The 19,643-nt window shown below is 43.2% G+C and overlaps 1 protein-coding gene across 1 annotated transcript in view; it reads right to left on the reverse strand.

The window, feature by feature from the left end:
* The window catches only part of KCNK2 (potassium two pore domain channel subfamily K member 2), a 78,707-nt gene extending 65,782 nt beyond the window's left edge, over window positions 1-12,925 (reverse strand). Inside the window, exons 1-2 of the mRNA XM_059835916.1 lie at window positions 12,759-12,925; window positions 9,937-10,255 (exon numbers count right to left, since the gene is read on the reverse strand). Of these exons, the coding sequence (XP_059691899.1) occupies window positions 9,937-10,255; window positions 12,759-12,925 (486 nt within the window). The remainder of the gene's footprint in view (window positions 1-9,936; window positions 10,256-12,758) is intronic.
* Between the last annotated feature and the right edge of the window lie 6,718 nt (window positions 12,926-19,643).

Genomic DNA, 19,643 nt, shown 5'->3' on the forward strand with positions numbered 1-19,643 from the left:
CCACTTTATTCTTGATCTTCAGCCTTTTTTCTTGACTGATGCCCTACTACTATAGCAAACACAACCACTTCATTCGTCACAAGTTTGCCATGTCATTCTTTCCTTCATTCATAACTTCTTTCTGTCACTTGAGCCCTTCTGCTTATCCTAACTTATACAATAGCGATAGTAACTCTGTGCTGTTTGAATCTCGAAACAATTAGAATCACGGAAATGCTATATAATCTGTACATTTATCATATGTTGCAGCCTGTAAACACTTTATGTGATCTCAACATGGGAATTTCTTGACTTTTAAAAAATTACTTTACAGTATTAAAGTTTACTGACTGCCTCAGCGGCAATTTTTCTAGTTTTTCTTATTTTTATTCCATACACAAACTAAATTCTGACTTAAAAACCAGTTTCGCTTCAGCACTACAGAACGAGTCAGCATTAGAATAGGGATGTGGACAGTTTCAATTCTTAAACTATGTAGATTATTTCACTTGCCTTACCTTCTTCCAGAGCATTTGTCTACTAGTTGTTTCACATGAGATGACTGAGGACTAAGAGGAGGGGTCACCCAGCACATGGCACCCAATCAAGGCCTCTATGTGCAATGTTTTTACGAATAATATTATATGGTAACAGTAAAGGTAATAAGCTTTTCACCATTTGCTCTTCATTAATTGTCTTTATAATGGTGAAAATGTGGGCTTTTTTGACAGTAAAAAGAACTGAGATAAAATTTTCAAATACCTAAAAATTTTAGGAACTTAATTCCCGTTTTTTATGTTATGTGGATTCTTAGGCTAGCTCTGTACTGTATCTTAGGATAGGCATGAGTTGTGTCTGAGTACAAGTCCTAACTTGTACTACATCCAAACTACCTGGCTTTACACCCGTATTCGGAAAAAAGCTTTAGTAAAGCATCAGAGAAAAGAGGCAGAGATGCTTGAACCCAGAGCGGACAGGCCAGGCATGACCTGCCTTACTTTCAAAGACAGGACCTGAGCTCCATAGACACAAGCATTGCATTCAGGTTGTACTTTTTTGCTTGAAATCAGAACACCAGGAAAAAGAGAGTGACAATATCAAATCTGATTTTAACTGAATGTCAGCTTTTCATTTCCTATATAATTTAGAAACACTTTCTGGTAAATACATTGCACAGTTCTGTGTTAACGTATCCCTGCGTTCACGCAGATATCTCTCTGTGGAGGCCACACTGAGCTACCCTTGCAGATTAAGACACAGAATTTTGTGACTTTTTTCTGTCAAAATGAGAGATAAAACAGCCTTTCAAACAGCAGTCATTTTATGAAAACAGAAGACAATTCTCCTAGGTCAAGGATTTCAACCTCTGGTCCTCTGACCCTGCAAGGACTCGATGGAGATGACTGACAAAAGCCAGCCTGTTGGCAGTAGAGCTACATTCGGTAAACAGAGGTCCACAGAACCACAGGAGCAATACAGAGAGGTTATAAACTGCCAAGGCTAGCCTCTGGTGGTCTACCACTGTCTCATACAGGCATCAGGCAGAAATGAGTATGTGTCACGCCAGTTGCCCTAATAGTCATCTCTTTGTTCCACACCAGGCTCTTAATACGTGCTTTTGTACCATCTTCCAGTCACTTCACTTTTATGAACTGATGTAACATAACACTTCATTACTCTCAGCTTTTCTAACCAAAGATTAAAATAGAAGCACCTTAAATTATGCTTCTGATAAAATACATAGCGTGCAGTCTTTCGTTAACCAGCTTGTCAGAAGTCAGCTTGTGCTTCCTGGCAATCATTTAACAAGCAATGTCAAAAAGTCAGATACACCTCAAAGTTTCTGGAAACTCATTTCTCAGCCTGGATTTCCTCCTTTGCTGTCCTGCTGCCATTTGTCAAGAGCAGTCTCTCACTCTCCAGGATAACGATAAATTTCGTGTGGCCCAGCGACTGCACAAGTCCGGCGTTTTTATTTCAGCTTTGCTTTACAAAGAATGGAAATCCTAGTTCTGTGTTCAGAGGCACACTACGATGCTTTTAACACTTAGCAAACAACTCTCCAGCCTCCAAAAGCACATGCTTTTGAGCTTTGCTGTTGAAAGAGATTGCAATGATGTTTGTATTATAATTCTGTGACTCCATGTTTTTCTTTTTAGTTTGTATAACATATGACTGTAACCTGCACTGGAGACTAGTACCCAACACACTGAAGAACTGAAGAACTCTTTTCACCCTATTTCACAATCTACTTGAACTAAAAATGTGTAGAAACATGTTAAAACACATCTCTATTTCTAAGTATGAATTACAAACAGACTATGTATATAAATTTTGCGTGTGTGCATACATATATATATATGGCTTTTCTTTGCTTCTTGAGATTAAAGACTGGAAGAATCATGCAGACAGCTGCTCAGCAAAACTGACTTACTAATGAGTCATATCTGCCACCCTTTCGAAGACAAAAGCTGTCATTCAGATGCATTCAAGCTAGCTAGGTTCTAGGTCCTATAAAACCGTTCATCTCAACTAAATGCATCCTTTAAGAGTCCAAACAGCTGAAGCAGCAAAAAAAGTCAGAAACCAACCTGCTTGGACAAAGAAGTGACAAGGGCAGTTAGAATTCATTCATTATTCTTCCAAAAATCTGTATTGCTCTTATGTTCATGAAAGATAAAGACTGTGCTTAAAAAAATTCCTTTTGGTTTAACCGCCATGTAGAAAATAACTACAGAAAAGGGAGGTGTCCTGTCACTGAAGGGAATGCTCCCAGGCAACAGAAAGTTTGGCAAAATATTCTCTCCTTCCGGGAGCTAAGTGCAGAGCCAGGAGAGGGGATCTGGCTGCAAAAGGACGGCAGGAACTGGAGAAACCCCAAGCGAGGAGCCCACACAACCCAGGGGCTTCTGCACCCCATCCAGACTTGACCACAGCAGGTGGGTATCTTTGTGGAGGACAGGTCTGGGTAAGGTTATGATCTAAGGTCTTTCAGAGAGATCTTTTTTATTTCATAAATATTCCTCTGATCTGGGGATACAGGTAGAATTTGGGGGGGCTTTACTGTGGAAGGAGACAATAGCATCTCAATGTTTAGTTCTGACAACAGTGAAGCAGAAGGCAAATACTGGGGTGAAAACTAGATTTACAGACTCAGCGAGAGGAGAAGAGAAACAGGGCCTTACTATACCAGTTAGGACTACAGGTATACTTAAGAACATACATAAGCTCAAGTGCTTTGACGGGCAGACACCTTACTAAGGACAGATATATGCAGAAGGTAACAACGCAAACCCCAGTTCCTGCGCTTCACGTTTTAACTCCTTTAAAAGTCATTCTTTTCATGTTGCTTTGAAAACACCAACAGCTCTGCTACTGGTATTTGCAATTTGTCACAAGCTTCAGGTCTGACATGCAGACAGTGCATTAAAAAACTGATGCAATGGTTTTTTGGATCCCCAGATAAATAAATAAACTATGTTGCAGCATCAATTTCTTTTATGCTGGTCTATCAATTTTTTCCAGGCTTTAAAGTTTACAAAGTATAAACACCTGCTGCTTCCAGGTTAGGATCCAGACATGGGATGGTTCCTGCTTCATTTTGGAGAGGCTGGAAGAAATTGCAAAAGGGAGAGACTAAGAATATTTAGGGTTTAAACTGGTACATGCAAACTCCCTCAAAAAGTTCCTGCTTAGAGGACCCATAAGCTACAGCTCACAGGACTGAGAATGTCTATAAATGCTGTGATTCAAAGAATGAATAAAATTTGAGTCAAGCTTAATAGGCTTAGCTAATAAATTTTAAATTTGTCTACATAAATTTCAGATTTGTCTGAAAACAAGATCTTTGTGTCTCTGCGATTTATTATCTCAAAAAATGATACAGCAAGCTCAACTACCTTCTAATCTCTAGGAGAGAAAGAAGGATTTATACTTCTTTATTTTAACAGTTTTCTACATAATCAGAAAGCTTCTGGCTCAAGGAGCTTATCTGGCTGAAATAAAACAACGTATTTCTGAGGATGCAGCAAAATTAGTTTCTTGGGGCTACAATGCAAGTCGTAAAAAACCCTGCAAAAAAGACACAGAATCAGCTAGCTACTGGTGGAGGTGCAACTTAATGTTAGCTAGCTACCTTAAACTATAAAAATGAAGCCACAGAAAACACATATTTTAAAGTAAAATATTTTTACAAGAAATTAATCACGTAAGAAGCCATGATGACATTCTTGTGATGCCAGTTTGATGAAAGAAACACTGCTCCCATGTCATTCATAACTGTGTCAGGCTTTCCTCAAGAGAGACGAAGAAAAAAACACATTTTTCCTCAAGGGAGGTAAAAAGAAAACACATTTTGGTCTCATTCACAGTCTAAGAGATGAATAGAAAGAAAAGGGAGAATGCAGCTGGCGCAAATGTAAGATGAAAACAGGCATGGGGCATGACTGTGGACCCCAGCACAGAGAGCTGTTCTCCTCATGTTAACCACAAGCCCATGCAGAACCCAAGGAGGTCAACTTGTGGGATCAAGGTCAATTCAGCTAATCCTGGTGGTTCGTTAATTCTTTTTTTTTGTTTTAAATGCAAGCACATTTTTGTGGGCATTCAGTTTTCAGAAGAATCCACATACCCTGAAAGGGGCTGGACTTAAAACTCTACAAGAGTCCTTTATTGCTGAGACAGCTTGGTGCAGCATCCTGAAAACTCATTCAGATTTCGAAATGAAGGCTTTACAAGACAAAAATTACAATTTGAAACACATTAAATGATTGTGCTGTTTAGTGTGATATGTTTTTTCTACTTGTTAGGGTTTTCAGAATAAATATAGTTGAAGGATATTTCTGCTAAAGGAACCAGAAATTAGGTATGTTCTGTTATTAACTTAAGTTTCAGTGTACCTTTACTTGAACACTCTTTATTAAGTTTCAGAATTAACTCACTAAGATAACTAAAATCATTCACACCAGCTTGCTGGGACACTCTAGATATTTAAAATAATATAGCTGAAATTTCTCTGATTTCCAATTTTGTTATGCAAAAATAATACATTAAACAACTTGATGCTTGGAGATTAAAAGGATTTTTTTTTTCCATTTTGGTTTATAAAGGTCAACACTAAAACAAATAACTGCTGAGCAACACATAATTAGGTGACATTTACTCAAAAAGCTCTTTTCTTTTTTTTAATCAGCTTTCTCTTTGGCAGGGGGACAAATATTTGTCTCTCATTGCCAAGACATCCCACAATACACAATACTGGTCACATCCTTACCTCCTAAGAAAAACATGAGTTCTTTGGGGTGGAAAGCAAATTTATTTCCCCCCTATAGAGGAATGAGGTGTATGAAACCACAATAACAACAGTTTTGCAAAGTTGTTGGATATCATGTTCAGCCAGGCTCACCTGTCCCCAGAGACAAACTCTTAACCCAGAGATATCATGAAGGTATATGCATCTATTTGACAGCTGCACAGCACTGCAGGAGGACATGCATGCAACCTGAACATCAGCAACGTAACCTAAGGTTTCTTTACGTTTGCTACTATGCACAGGTGCAAAAATACAGCAGGAGATTTTTCTAGGTACTTGGCAACACACTTTGTGCATCTGAGTTTGGAAACCATCTCCAACATTTTCAAATGTTTAGCAGCAAGCTTACTACAGGGAACAGTCAACAGAATAGAAGAGAACTAGAACTAAATTGAAATAATTAGAAATACAAGTTCTCTAATTAGAGAATTTTTTTCATCCTTTAATGCTTATTGTTATTTGCATGTGTATAGCTGTATTACTCCCAGGTTTCGATCAGCTTCTGCCCACAGAAAGCTCAGTGGTGGGGAAAAAAACTGTTCCATGTCAGATGTAAAAAATCCCTAGTATAAATGAAGATCAGGTTTATATATTTTGTCACATATACTTAAAATCCACACAGTATAAACTACATTTACTCTTTTATTCTGTCACCTGGCAGTTACTTTGCATTGCATGGCAGGGCCAAGTTGAGAACAGGCATGGACAGAGAAACCAAAACACCATCCATGATGAATTGTCAAGAGTTCTTCCAAAAGAAGGAACAGTAGCAAAGTGTCTGGCCACATCCCTTTCTACAGCTTTATAATATATTAGATATTATGTATAACCTTCACCAAACCAATGCTTTCTCATCTGTTAATAACTGAGATCCTTTCAAGACCTTCCAACTGAAACTTTAAAAACCGAAGTTTAACATCAGACCATGCACAGCTTGCTGGTATGTTGTGTCCTGATTAGATTCACCAAGGTAGTGCTTGTATGTTCACAAGCTTCCCTCCTGGGATATGTCTTTAGTTCTAGATTTAGATATACCACCGACTGCTGTGCACTGCCCACCTCAGCACTGTTGGGTACAGCACGCAGTGATCCACTTAATATTGTTGTTAATACTGGCTTCAGGCTACAGCAAAAGGAGTTGAAATTGCCTGGAAATAATGGCCTCTTGGGTGTACAGATATGCTCTGCATGACTTTTGCACATTTTAAGTATGATACTAAATAGAAGTGTACACAAAATATCAAAAAACTGTTGTACCTGGAAGCAGGTCTCAGGGTCATACATTGCTGTTGTTCGTTGCAGGTATATTTTATTATAGTGAGGCAACAGGTAACTGAAGTGGTTTAGACTGGAAAAGATTTGCAACACTGGACCATGGAAGTCAGAGATGGAGGAGGTCATGAAGACCACCTCTTTGTCAACACACGAACAATGCTGCTGGACTGGGCTGAAAAGTTACAAGGAAAACCCAGGTCATTTTTCTGAGGCAGCCGAGGCTACTTGGCTGTCACCATCAGAGCACTCTATTTCATTAACTTTGCACATTTTCTGTGCTGCATACAGCTCTCCATTGCCCCATGTTTCACATGTATATAAAATATATGAAGTCTATAACAGTATAATTCTCACTGAGTACACCTAGAGGAGTCACACAATGTGAAAATACATAGTTTCAGGAATTTGAAACCCAGGGAATAACGCTGTGTGTGCTGAAAAGTTGGCAACAGTATATATTGATGTGCCAGGAAGGTTTTTGGTGATTGGAGAGATAAAATAAGGATGGAGAAGACAGGAAGGGAAAATTCCCTATCCTGTGTGCATTCATAGAAGCACACAACTCTGTGTTGTAATCAGCTCTGTGGCAAAGGGAAGTTTTTAGCAAAGATGATGGAAACTAGATGGCCCCTGGGTGCTAGCGAACTGGACTTTCATTCCACTTGTACAATTTTTTTTAGCTGAATTTGTGCTCTCAAACTAGTCTCCCGAATTTGCTCACCCGACTAAGCCACTGCACATTGTACTGACAGTTAGCCGTCTTGGGATGGTCAAGGCTGCTTCAGAGTAAGGATTAAATGGCAGATAAGAAGTTATGAAGATTGAAAAAGCCTGGCATGATAAGCACCTTTAGCACGAACCAGAGCTAAACCAGTTTCTAGAATCCCAGAACACTAAGTTCAAAAGGAAAAGTTTATAATGAATTTCATTATAGTTTGACTCAAGGTAAATACTTGATTAAAGAAGATATTACAGTCTGTAAGCTCTGTAATTTTCTTCACACACGCTAATCATTCCGGCTTCCTACTACACTAGTACGTATTAATTTTCAGTTTTATAGCCTTCAGTGAATTCTTAAATATCTTTTACTTCTTCCTCACATGTGCTATTTATTTTTATTCATACAGACATCCAACGAAAACTGAAGAAACGCTGCATTATATTGTAATAGCAGTCGGACATAAACCCAGAGAGACAAAATGTGTTCCAGTAATTTAGCTTCTGTGACAAAGTGGCAAGTATGGAAGAAATACACCCCATGGTTAGGGTAACAGCCTAGACTTGGAAAAATGGATTTGAGACTCTGCTTTACCACTGATTTCCTATTTACTTTGGGCAAGTCAGTTAATTCCTGACCCTTAAACAACCTGATGTAGTTAGTTACCACGTACTCTGCGTAAAGAAAGGCACCCAAATGTACTTCTAGGATGAGGCTCCCTATGCCTCAGCTCTCCTCCTATAAAAGGAGTGTAACAGCACGTTCCGATCTCCATGTCGTGGTGTTCTTCTTCGCAGAGAAGCAGAAGGCAACAAGGAGAAATTAAGTTTTCCATTTACCCAACAACAAGCAGAGCAAACTCTTCCCACAACCGTCTCTCATCCATGTCCTGTGGGAGGCTGCGTCACCCACCTGTGCTTCACAAGCCTGTGTCTTTCTGATCATGCCGAGATCGCTAGTGAAGATGGGAGCTAATGCTGATACGGGTATCTGTGCTCTGATAATTGTACTGAAACTGTTACTTATTTTACACAGAACATCAAATGGGCATTGAATGCTGATGAAGTGGTGTTTTACTACCAATCTGTGCTTCTGGGTAGGGAATCATAAATGCTAAAATATCTAAGTACTCCAGAGCAAATTTCAACAGTTTTTGCCTTAAGGACCATCTCATGGATGATGTAAGATAATATTGCTTCAAAATTTCTATTTTTATCTTCACAAGTACAGGATCTGACCTAAAAATTTCATATGGGCTATTTATACTACCTGCAAGAGGTTGTTTTAAACAAAATGTGTGTGTATATTTCTCTGAAAGATTATCTCACATTGTGCTGGTAAAACCACTGAAACATACTTATCACACAGCATTGAAATTCATATTGACAGCACCTCCTCAGGCACGCCTAGTCAGGACACACAGAGATAGGAACTGCCTGACAGTCTTTTAAAGGATGGCAGTTTTGGAACACTTTTTAGCAACAAGGCAGGCAGAAATCACAAAATACAAGACATTTTCCCAGTTTGCCTTTAAAATTCAGAAGTAACGTGCCATAAAAATAACTCGGTACATCAGAGCTCTGCATTTAAAACTGAAAAAAAACAGGTGTCAATGCTGATGCTCAAGGTAGATTGGTCGAGAGAGGTAAAATCGAATTCTAAACTCCCAGCCAGATGTGGTGTCAACAAACACCTCCAGAAAGCTTTGCTGCCCATGCAACTGGCACGTTCCAAAGCTTGTGCCAGCCAGGCTCTGGATGCCCGCCACCCTCTCCAGCTCTCCGCTGTCCCATCTCAGGCTCTGCAGACCCAGACAGCCCCATGGGTACTGTTAACGAAGGGGTCAATCCTTGCCAACTCCTGGCTGTTCACTCTAGCCTCCCATTTCATGCTCTCGTCCCCAGAACTGACATTATTTAGCAGCCCCTTGCTGTTCCCTGCAGTGCCACTGGGTATTCATAAGAACATGGGAACACGGGATTTAAGTTGGAGAGGGCCTCATAAGGCTCTGGATCTAGTTCTGCGCTAGTGCAAATAAATATTTCCTACGGTTCCGAGGCAGTTGACCTGCAAGGGTAAAGTCATGTTAGTAGGAACACACCGATCTACATCAGTTGTGGATGTGCCTTTAAGAAGCAGAGAAAATTGAGATTTAAGATCAAAATAGCAAGTCTGTGGTACTTTCCTCTACTTAAAACAAAATCAATAAAAAGAAACATACAGCTGGAAGGAAAGCTGGCTTGATACAATCACAGTAAATTAGAAGTCCTTTAAGGCAATGGATGGCGTATTTTCTTCCTCAGAATTAGGCATTTCAAATATTGACAGACCTAGTAAGGCACAATCAATAGATCAATTCCTTTGTGAACTATTAATTATATATATTGCTGATGAATAATCATTTAATTAGCATATGGGAGGCTTCAGTGAAAAGGCTGTCTACCAAGCGTGCTGGACCTAAAAATAGCAATAGCTTTTCAACCATGAGGCTTTGCACGAAAATGCTATTGCTCAACTTCTGGTCTTAGCACTTGTTACATCGCTCGGCCAATACAGAGCTTTGCTAATAAAGTTTTTCCCCTTTATCACAGCAGTGCTGCCTTACATAGTTTGTTCCTCTAAGGCATGGTGACAAGGGTTTGGTATGGATTACCTGAATCAGTTCATCAAGCTCTGTTGCATTCACACAGGAATGCTGAGATACAAACGTCTGCTTCTGAATCACAATGGTGGTTCTCTGGGAGGTCTCATGAGGCTGCTCCAGGGCTTTAAATACTGTTGCTCCAATTATTAAATACACGACTACCACCAGAAAAATTGTTGAGACTGTCTTCCATTTCATAACATTAATAGCCGAATCACTTTCCTCCCGTGAAGAGAGCACGGTAGGCTTGGTGGAAAATGATAATCTTGGTTTGGAGTTCTGAGTGGCCGATTTGGGATCCAGCAAGTCAGGTGCCGCCACTGGCAAAACAGAAAAAGAAAGTTAATTTTTACACTGCCGCTCAGATTTTGTTAACGGAACTTCTTGCCAAGAGATTACAGATATTGTTACTTCCAACTGGAATGCTTAAACTGTTGTATCTTTCACGTAAAACCCATACCACGTTACAACAAAGCTGCTGCTCTGAGTAGCATTACGCACTTTACACACATCTGCAACGTTTTCTATATGCATCTGTCCCCTTCTGATACTCGATGATTTAATAAACGCAGATTTCCCCTACGCTCTTGCATTTAAATTAGTATAAGGTGGCATTTTGCTGCAGAGATTCTTCACATCCGCTGCTCTCTTAAGCACTGCTAAGCAGCTTTCCAGCTGTGTTTTACCTCAGCTTTACAGAGGTAGCAGAAAAATACCAATCCTTCTTTCTCTCACCTATTTTGTCCAGCACTCTGACAAATGCTCTCTGACAGCAGTTGCATGATCACTTCCGAACTCCCCAGACACAACCATAAAAACAAGACATTGCTCATCATACCAGGCTTCCAGCGTTAATTGCGTATCGATTACACCTTTCAGAAAATACCAGTAAAACATACGTGTACTTACTGGAAAAGTCACGCATTTGTTAAGGCGTGTATTTTTATTTACAGCTACAAAACCCCACCGGGTTAGGAAAAGAGCAGCTGAGCGTGTTATCAAGTATCTCGATAACTCATGTGACTACCGGCAACTACACAGGCACCACAAAAAAATCCGCCACATCAAGCGCAGGTAAAGGTCTCGTGTGGGAAGATGGCCACAGCAGTTGACCGCACAAGCTATGTTTAAATTGTTTTGAATTACAAGTGCGTTTTGAACGGCCACGACACCGCTTTCAGCTGCCGGTGGGAAAAGCCCAGATCCAAATCTAGAGGAAAGTCTCCCTGCGGACGGCGGAGGTGGGACACGTCCCCAGCCGGGGTGGCGGTGGCATTTGGCAGGGTCACCTCCCGGGCACCCGCCGGGCTCGGGCACACACCTCGGCGCCGGGAGAAGGGGCCGGGAGGCGGGGAGAGGCAGCCCCTTGCCCGGGCCGAGCGGGGACCCGCGGCACCCCGCACGCCCCGCGGGCTGGGTGCCGCGCACCCCACGCGCGCCGCGGTCACGCCTCCCACTCCCGCTCCCACCGCCCCGGCCCCCGCCCCACGCCCCGCGGGCAGCCGGGGGGCGGCCGCGCTCCCTCCCGCGCCCCACTCCTTGGCGGGGGGAGCCCCCTCCCCGCCGCCCTCCCCTCTCCCGGCGCAGCCCCTGCGACCCTCCGAGCCCCCAGGGACGGTGCCGGGGGCCGCGGCGCTCCCGGCCGGGGCCGCTCCCCTCCCGGCCGGCCCCGCCGAGCTCGCCGCCCGCCCGCCCGGGACAGCGCCGACCCGCCGCGGCCGCCGGCGGCGAACAAAGGAGCGGGCACCGGGCACCGCCGCTCCGCCGCCGGCCCCGCCGCCCCCTCCCCGCGGCCGGTGCAATGCGCCGGGGGATGCCCGCCGCCCCCGCGGGGCGCAGCCCCGGTGCGGCGGGCAGCGAGGGGCGAGCCCCGAGCCGCCGCCCGCGGGGATGCTCCGGGTCGGGGAGCGGCGCGGGGGCGAGGCGGCCGGCGGCGGGGCCGGGGCGCGGCGCGGAGCGGGGCCGGGAAGGGAAGGAAGGGAAGGCAGCCAGGCGGGGTACAAAGGGGGCCCGGGCCGCCGAGGCGCGGGGAGCATCCCGGGGTCCCCCCCGCGCCCGGGCGCGGGCGAAGCAGGGGCGCATGCAGCATCCGCAGGGCTGGGAGCGGGGAGGCACGCCATTGTGCTCGTACTCACTTCTTATTTACCGACCCGGTGCCCTCTCCTTGCTCCACGGGCAGGCATTTTTTCAGGGCTTGGGTAGATACAGTTAGAGCGAATTAAAAAATAAAAAAATTTAAAATAAAAAAAAGGAAAGAAAAGAAAGGAAGGAGCAGACCGAGAGGAAGAGGCTGATGGATGGGTCTGGAGGAGAGGGAGCGGCAGGGGCGGGCGGGCTGGCAGCGCGGATCCCGCCGGCTCCCCCCGGCCCCGGGGCGTGCGAGGTGCCTCACGTCGCGCATCGCGCATCGCACATCGCGGCGTGTGTGTGTGCGCGCGCGTGTGTGTGTGAGTGAGTGTGTGAGAGTGTGTCTGTGCGCGCCCCTGTGCGTGCCTGTGTCTGTGTGTCCCTGCGCGCCCCTGTGCGTGCCTGTGTCTGTGTGTCCCTGCGTGCTCCGGTGCGCGCGGAGCAGCCCGCGCCCGGTGATGCCTTTTGTGGGGCGGCGGGCACCCGCGCAGCGGGCTGCCCCCCCCACACCCCCCCCGTGCCCCCTTCCGCGCCCCCCGCCGGCGGGGGGGCGCAGCGCCACGCCGCTCCCCGCCGCTCCCGGCCCGCCGGGGGGTGCGCGCCCCTCCGCACCCCTCCGCGCAGGCGGCCCGGCAGGGCGGCGGGCAGATGCTGCAGGGGCGCAGGGAAAGGGAGGAGCGAGGCGGGGGGAGGCAGAGCGGTACCTGCGGAGCCCAAGGTCTCGCCTGGAAAGGAGCGAGGAGAGAGGCGGGAGGGAGGCGGCACCGGCCACCCCCGCCGGCGAGGCAGGACCTGCCGGCGGTCCCCGCTCCAGCCCCAAAGGCGACCGCCTCGCCAGATTCTCCCCGTGAACTTTTGAACTAGACGACATGTCTCCGCAGCAGGAGCGGGGGGACGAGCGGGGAGACCTCGGCCCTCGCCGGGGAGCGGCGCGGGGCTGCGGAGCACGGCGGCTCCGTCCTCCCCGGCTTGGCCTGATTTTTAACCCGTGTGCTTTGCAGCCCGGCGTTTTGCTGCAAGGAGTTAACTAGGTGGGATCTAGGAGTCAGGGATGGTAGCTGCTCTCCTATCGCACGCACCGTCAGCATATTGCCTCCTTCCATTTTAGTCTGATAGATATATCAGAAATGCTGCTTCAGCTGTGGTTTCTGCCACTAAAAAGCCTGAAATTATTTTTGTTATCTTTGCCACGGGCTAACTCCCCGCTTTCCCGGTCATCTATCACCTGTGACATTATCCATGGGTCAGCTCACACTGAGGCAATGAACATCTACCCTCGCCTAAAAGAGAGAAGAAGATTTACCAGAAGAGCCCAAAAACTGATCCCGTAACCATTCTCTAAAAAGTCTCTGCAAACACATTAAAAAATTACTCACCATAACAAATGGGTATAGGTCGCAAGCATTTAAAGCCAGGGGCTGTATCTGTAAAATGGCCAAAGTCAGTCATACATCGGGTGTTTAATGGGCTATAATCCTGCTCAAATCAGCAGCACCATCAGCAAACACTTTAGAAGTCACTTATTTTAACGCTTCTCTGTATCAATGTGACATAATACAAATGAGTCTAATACCGAGTTCCTTAGGACTCCAATTTCAGCAACATCAATCACGCCAATCTTCCCTAGTGTGTTCACACGTCTCCACGAGATGCAGCATAGGGCAGGAAGCTGCGTCTGCTATTTCAGTTTGAGCTGTAGCTCATCACCCCCCATAGCCGTGAACCAGCAAAGCAGTTGTCGAGCAACAAGAGCCGTTGGGCCCAATCCAACAAACCCTTTTGCAAGTAGACCTTCAGTCATATGGTCGACTTCATCGACGTAGTCCCAATCCTCAAACAACAGTAGAAAAGTGAAATGCCTGCTCCTGTCCACTGATACTCCCTTGTTCAAGGCATTCCTGAAGATGAAAGATTTTCATGCCTGGATCTTTTTTAAACCAAAAAAAATCATCATCTTTCTCCCAAAAGATTTCTTAACCATCAGGCTCTGTGAACATTGTCTGTTCCTACCTCATGGAAAAGAATCATTTCATATGATTCATAGGATTTCTTCCAACATCCTATGGGAAAACAGGCATGAAAATTTTCCTCCATGCTGACCTGTGCCTCTACAAAATATTGTGGAAAATAGTACTACATGCCTTTCTTTAGCAATCTAAATATTTGGAATAAGATTTTGTTTTTCCTTGAGTGGAGGAATTATTATTGAAAGCTGAAAAAGGGTCAGACTTATTGCCTACAGTTTGAAATCAGTGGGAAGCCTCCCAATAGCTTCAGGAGGGTTTGGATCAGGCTTTAAATTCAGGCATTCCACCTAATGGGTAGAAACCATTTTGAGATCCACCCCAGGAATGACTGCATTGGTTCCTTAACTTTAACAGCTGAAGAGCTGTCTCTGTGAAAGTAATTATTTCCATTAATTACCTAGTAAATATCTCCGATATCTACTTTCAGTTGGCTGATATTTTCCACTTATTGTGATCCCAGATGTAATCCTCAGCTGGAGCTTAATGCTTCCTTAAAGTGGACTTGAGCTGTGCTTTCTCACTTCCACTACAAACACTCCACATATGGTAGGTTCCTTTAATGACAGGCATCCTCGAATCTAGCAAGAAAACCAGTAATTCTTATTGTGGTGTACAACAAAAAACATTGTGTTGTGTATAGCAGCTCCTATTTTCTGGAGGCCTTATATAGCACCAGCATTTATTCTGTGGAGTCATGCCCTCCAATATTTTATTGTAATGTACACCACACATTGTTTGAATATTGTGTGTGATCATTTTGCCCTCAAATTTGGAACTGACATTCGACCAGTTTGAAGCATCAGGCCTGAGCTTTACTAAACAAACATACTCAAATGCAGCATATCACTGACAAAACATACCACCAACCAACACGGACAAGATTAAGTAGTAAAAGGGGCTACAACACCGAGTTCCAACCTTGCAAGCGAATGGGCTTGCTACTAAGCCAAAGAGATTTATCTGAACAAACTGGAAAGAAAACTGCTTGTAAGATTAAGTATATGCAGGTTTGTGTATTTCATGCTAACATGAGAAAGACTCGCGAAGTACAGGACTGTCAAGCGCTGTCTAAAAATGTATTGGCATGGGTTTGGGATGGCCACATTACTCACAGACGGTGGCTGCTGGAAGCTGCTCAGCTCTTTGAAATGTTAAAAGTAGGCTCAGCCGAGAGAGACAGGCATGCAGCATGCAGAGGAAGTCAAAGTTGCATGATAAACATAGCAATCACATATTCATACAAATAACAGCTGTAGATGATCTAAACATAGCTTTAGTAGGACAGGAGCACACTTGTAAGGAAATACTTGTTCCAGAAAAATATCACCCTGGAAAGACCAATGTAAAAAGCGTACATAAAAAGTACCCTTATCTGTCGCTAACACTTTCTTTTCCTCTTTCCAATTGCAGGAGCCATCCCCTCCCTGGAAGGCCATGAAGAGCACTTGCTTTGTGCCCGGCACAAGGGGCTCCTGCTAAGCCCCCACCTCTGGGTGCATTAAATGCTATTCTCCTTTAACCAGCTGCCTAGCACGAGGTGCTGCAGGTTCCAGCCTTCTTCACTCTTCTTTAGTTGCCAAGGATTTCTACATTCCCAAGGGACTGTTACGGCAAGGCTTCCCATGAGGGCGTTTCCCTCACTGACTTCAACAGACTATTCATATGGGCACCTATTTAATTCGCTGCAGGGGACACACGCCTTTGATCAAACAAGGTATTGCTATAGGCTTCAGGCCTTGCTGTGGACACAGCATCTTCCCTTCTAAAGGAAACGGCATTTTCTCATGACATAAGAGCAGGAAACCTCTGCCTCTCTTCCCAATGGGCCAAACCATACACCCAGTTAAAGCCAAGGATAAACCTTTGCTACTGCTAAATCTTATTACAACAGAGCTCAGCAGAAATACTACTGGATTTATTTAGTAAGTTAATTTTAAGGCTCATTTTACTCATTCAGCAGGACTTACAAATGACTTGTCTCTTGACTTCTTTGGAGACATTAAAAGATCTCTGTCAGTTCTTTATAGATAATTATGACATTAAGGCCATGCCATGTTAACTGTATTCTGCCATTAAACCATTAGTCATATCCTGTGATGGGAATTTACACTGAAAGAGAACTAATGGCATACAGTTTGCTTCTCCTTTGAGCAAATGAGAAGACAGACCATGTGCTCCACAGGCAGCAAGGACACAGGGCTGCTCCCAGCGACCATCCTGATACCGCACCCTCCCAGCATTAGGAGGCTGAAGAGAAGACAATAGGCAGGAGACACTTGCTACTATGTGATACTCAGCCCTCATCTGCCTCTGAAAATTCTAAAGCCTTAAAGCAGTTCCATTTAAAAATATGTGATCACTTTTAATTCACATTTTTAAATGAGTAAAGCATATGTGGTGCAACTAGAATATGTATTAATGAGTTTTATCTAACCAGCAAGCTATTACACCTACCCTGAGTGTCTATCTCACAGTGTGACAAATTATTTGTTCAGCAGAAAAGCCATTGTTCCTCACCTCATCAATTACTAGAAAAAATGTTTACATGTGCCCATCTATTTTCATACAGCTCAGCTGTCAGTTTTAATTAGGTTCTAATTCTTTCCATCACTAGTAATTCTTATCTATTTATCCACGTGCAGCAAGTGGGAAGTTGTTTTAGAATCCATAAAGTATTCACTGTTGTAATTAATATTGTGAATGTGTATTTTTCTTTACTGGCTTGCAAATCTCCCAGTGGGTTTCCTCCCTGCCTGTGTCGTGTTACCAGACCTAGTGGGATTTATTTGTCACATGTTCTGCCACTGTTTTTTCGTATTTGCTTTCACAAATCTGTTATGCTTGGACAGCTTCAGAAGCAACAATTATGACTAACTTTTCAATGCCATTCTCATCAATGATAAATGTGAACTGCCATATGTCACCTTTATTACGGATTATTTATGCACAGGGAAAACTTACTACTACTTTGAATTACTGATCTCCTTGAGGGAAAGCTAGTGGTGCTTTGGGATGATTACATAATGTTTTTCTGTAATCATCAAAATGTTCTACAAAATTGCTGGTTTGTAATGTGTTTTTCATTTTTGCTAGTTGTGGTCTCTTCAAAATAGGGGACTGACAATGGGACTATCTAGATTTTATATCTGGCTGTCCACACCCATTAGTACCAATCATGCAACTGTCCTCGTAGATTTTCATGGTGCTACTGGATGACTTATGAGATGGAAACCTAATCGCTGTATTGTCTTTGCAGACTGGAAAAAAGCATGGAGTATTTTGAAAGAAAAAAATGTAACACTGCACACATCAGGCCTGACAAGAGGATGGCCAAAGTTCGTGCTGGCTCCAAAGGTAGTTTTCCTCCAGTAAGTAAGCAGGTGCTTACTTTTGAACTATGTCTTGAGGAGCTGAGGATTTGATTTTTGTATTTTAAAGTACTACATCCACATTTTAGGGAACCCTGGCAATAGTGACACAGACCTATGGCACAACAATCTGTAAATAAAATAAGATACAGACAGAGGACACTGGAAATAGCCTAAAATAGCATTAGTGCTTTTCTTGTAGAGTAATCCACAAATAAAATTTGGAAGAAACAAAACAAACCAGACAAAGACAAGAGAAGAGAAAATAGCTCAGGCAATACTAAATAAGTATCATGCAGGGATAATGAAAGAACCTGCTAACAGAAATAAAGAATACAAATTAGGAGATGAAAAAGGAGAACATTAAGTATCATCTATGTTTTAAAACCACCAGACTTACTCTACATGGCAGTAGCCATAAGAGAAAGTGCAACGAAATCTATGAATTATTTTCAAATGTGCACAAGAGACTCCGTTTTCTGGCAGTCTCTGCGCGTTCAGCTACATGGAGATACATCTGGAAAAGATGCTAGAGATTTTTTATAGAAACACAGCATTTAGTAGTCTTTTTTTTTTTTAATTTGATAGCTTGTCCTAAGGATAGACGTCTTATTTTATCTATTCTCAATTATTTTGCCATTTTCTCCTCCCCCCATGCCAGGCACAGAGCTCACAAATCACCCTGTGAAACTAAGCTGTGTGCTAATGCTAATGTCAAAATACGGCAGTTTTAAGTAATGGTTAGTTAATTTAAAGAGACTTAGAGTTTCAGCTTTAAAAGTCTGAGCAAAAAAACATCTCCCAGATTCATACTTATATGCCTAAACAGAGGTGAAGAGGTAATTTCATATCACTTTAAAAGTCTGACTTTGAAAATCAGGGCATCACAACTTCATAGCTTTAACTGCAAAGGATCACCTGCCCTTTCCAGTGACCAAACCTTTCTGCTGTGTTAAAGATGCCACTAGCACCATGCAGGCAGAGAGCTGGGTGAATAGAGCCCAGTTTTTCTAAGGTGCTTGGACAGCAAGAAACATAAATTGCTGCCATTCAGATGCATGGTGCATTGGCATTGCTCAGCATTTCCATCCGTGAACACTCTTCCCTCTATTAAAGTGTAGACCTTGAAATTCTGGGCTTGGTGGTTTAATCTTGGGCTGGCAGCTATGGACTGTGTTGGCAGGACAACGAGATGAAGGATCATACTCGTCCTTTCAGCTTTCAATATCTGCAAATCTATCTTTACATTTTTACTAGAAATAAGGTCTTTCAGTTGTGTCGTGCCACTGATATTAAGCATGCAAGGAAATTGATCCACTGTTTTGTGCAGTTTCCTGTTTTATTTTCAGCTGTTAGAGGGAACATTAAAAGCTGGTTTCCAGCTCCAAGGAAAATGTAGGTACAAAATATAGGGGGAGATGGGCTCACATTTTTCCTCTTTGCATAGCAAATATAAGTATACCCCAGATGTAAATACCCCAGGCACCAAATAGAACCAGATGCACTTAGGACTGTGACTGGTGAGAAAGTTACTTTGTATGACCCCTTCACATAAACCAGCTAAAATTAATATTATGAAATTTCCATGACTTTTTAGCAGCGTGGACATGAAGGCTGTTCTATTTCTAAAATCCTCAACATCTTAATATTTTTATAATCACTTGCCCAAAAAGATCACTTGCCCTATCGCATAAATGGGCAAAGCAAGTTTGTAAAAAATTCATTATGCTAGTGTAAAAGGTATTTTTCAATAAAAAATATTATTTTTCTAAATTATTTATATTGGCCACAGATATAGCATAAGTGACCCCCTGTAACAATTTATGTAAACTTTCTGTGATTTTTTTTTGTTAAAAACGGGAGTCTACTGATTTAAGAAGCATGATTACCAAGAAAAGTTAATAGAAAAGCCATAAAGAAACCAATTCCTGAAATTATTGTTTTACTGGCTTTTCATGTTCTCTCTCAGAACAACTTCAGATATTAAGGGGATTACTACTTGAAAAAATTACTTAAGGCGTTATACAGTAAGAATATCTACATGGAAGAAATACAACAAAAGCAGCAAGTAAGAAAGCCTCAGGCTGAACATTTGTACCAGATTCTTGGGGACTCATTGGCAATTTCTTTTTTTATTTTAGAGAGAAGATCTGATGATTTTTCTTACTCATAAAAATGGCCTAGAATATTTTGG

This window comes from Gavia stellata, chromosome 2 (assembly GCF_030936135.1).
Source record: "Gavia stellata isolate bGavSte3 chromosome 2, bGavSte3.hap2, whole genome shotgun sequence".
In the NCBI taxonomy this organism is placed as follows: Eukaryota; Metazoa; Chordata; class Aves; order Gaviiformes; family Gaviidae; genus Gavia; species Gavia stellata.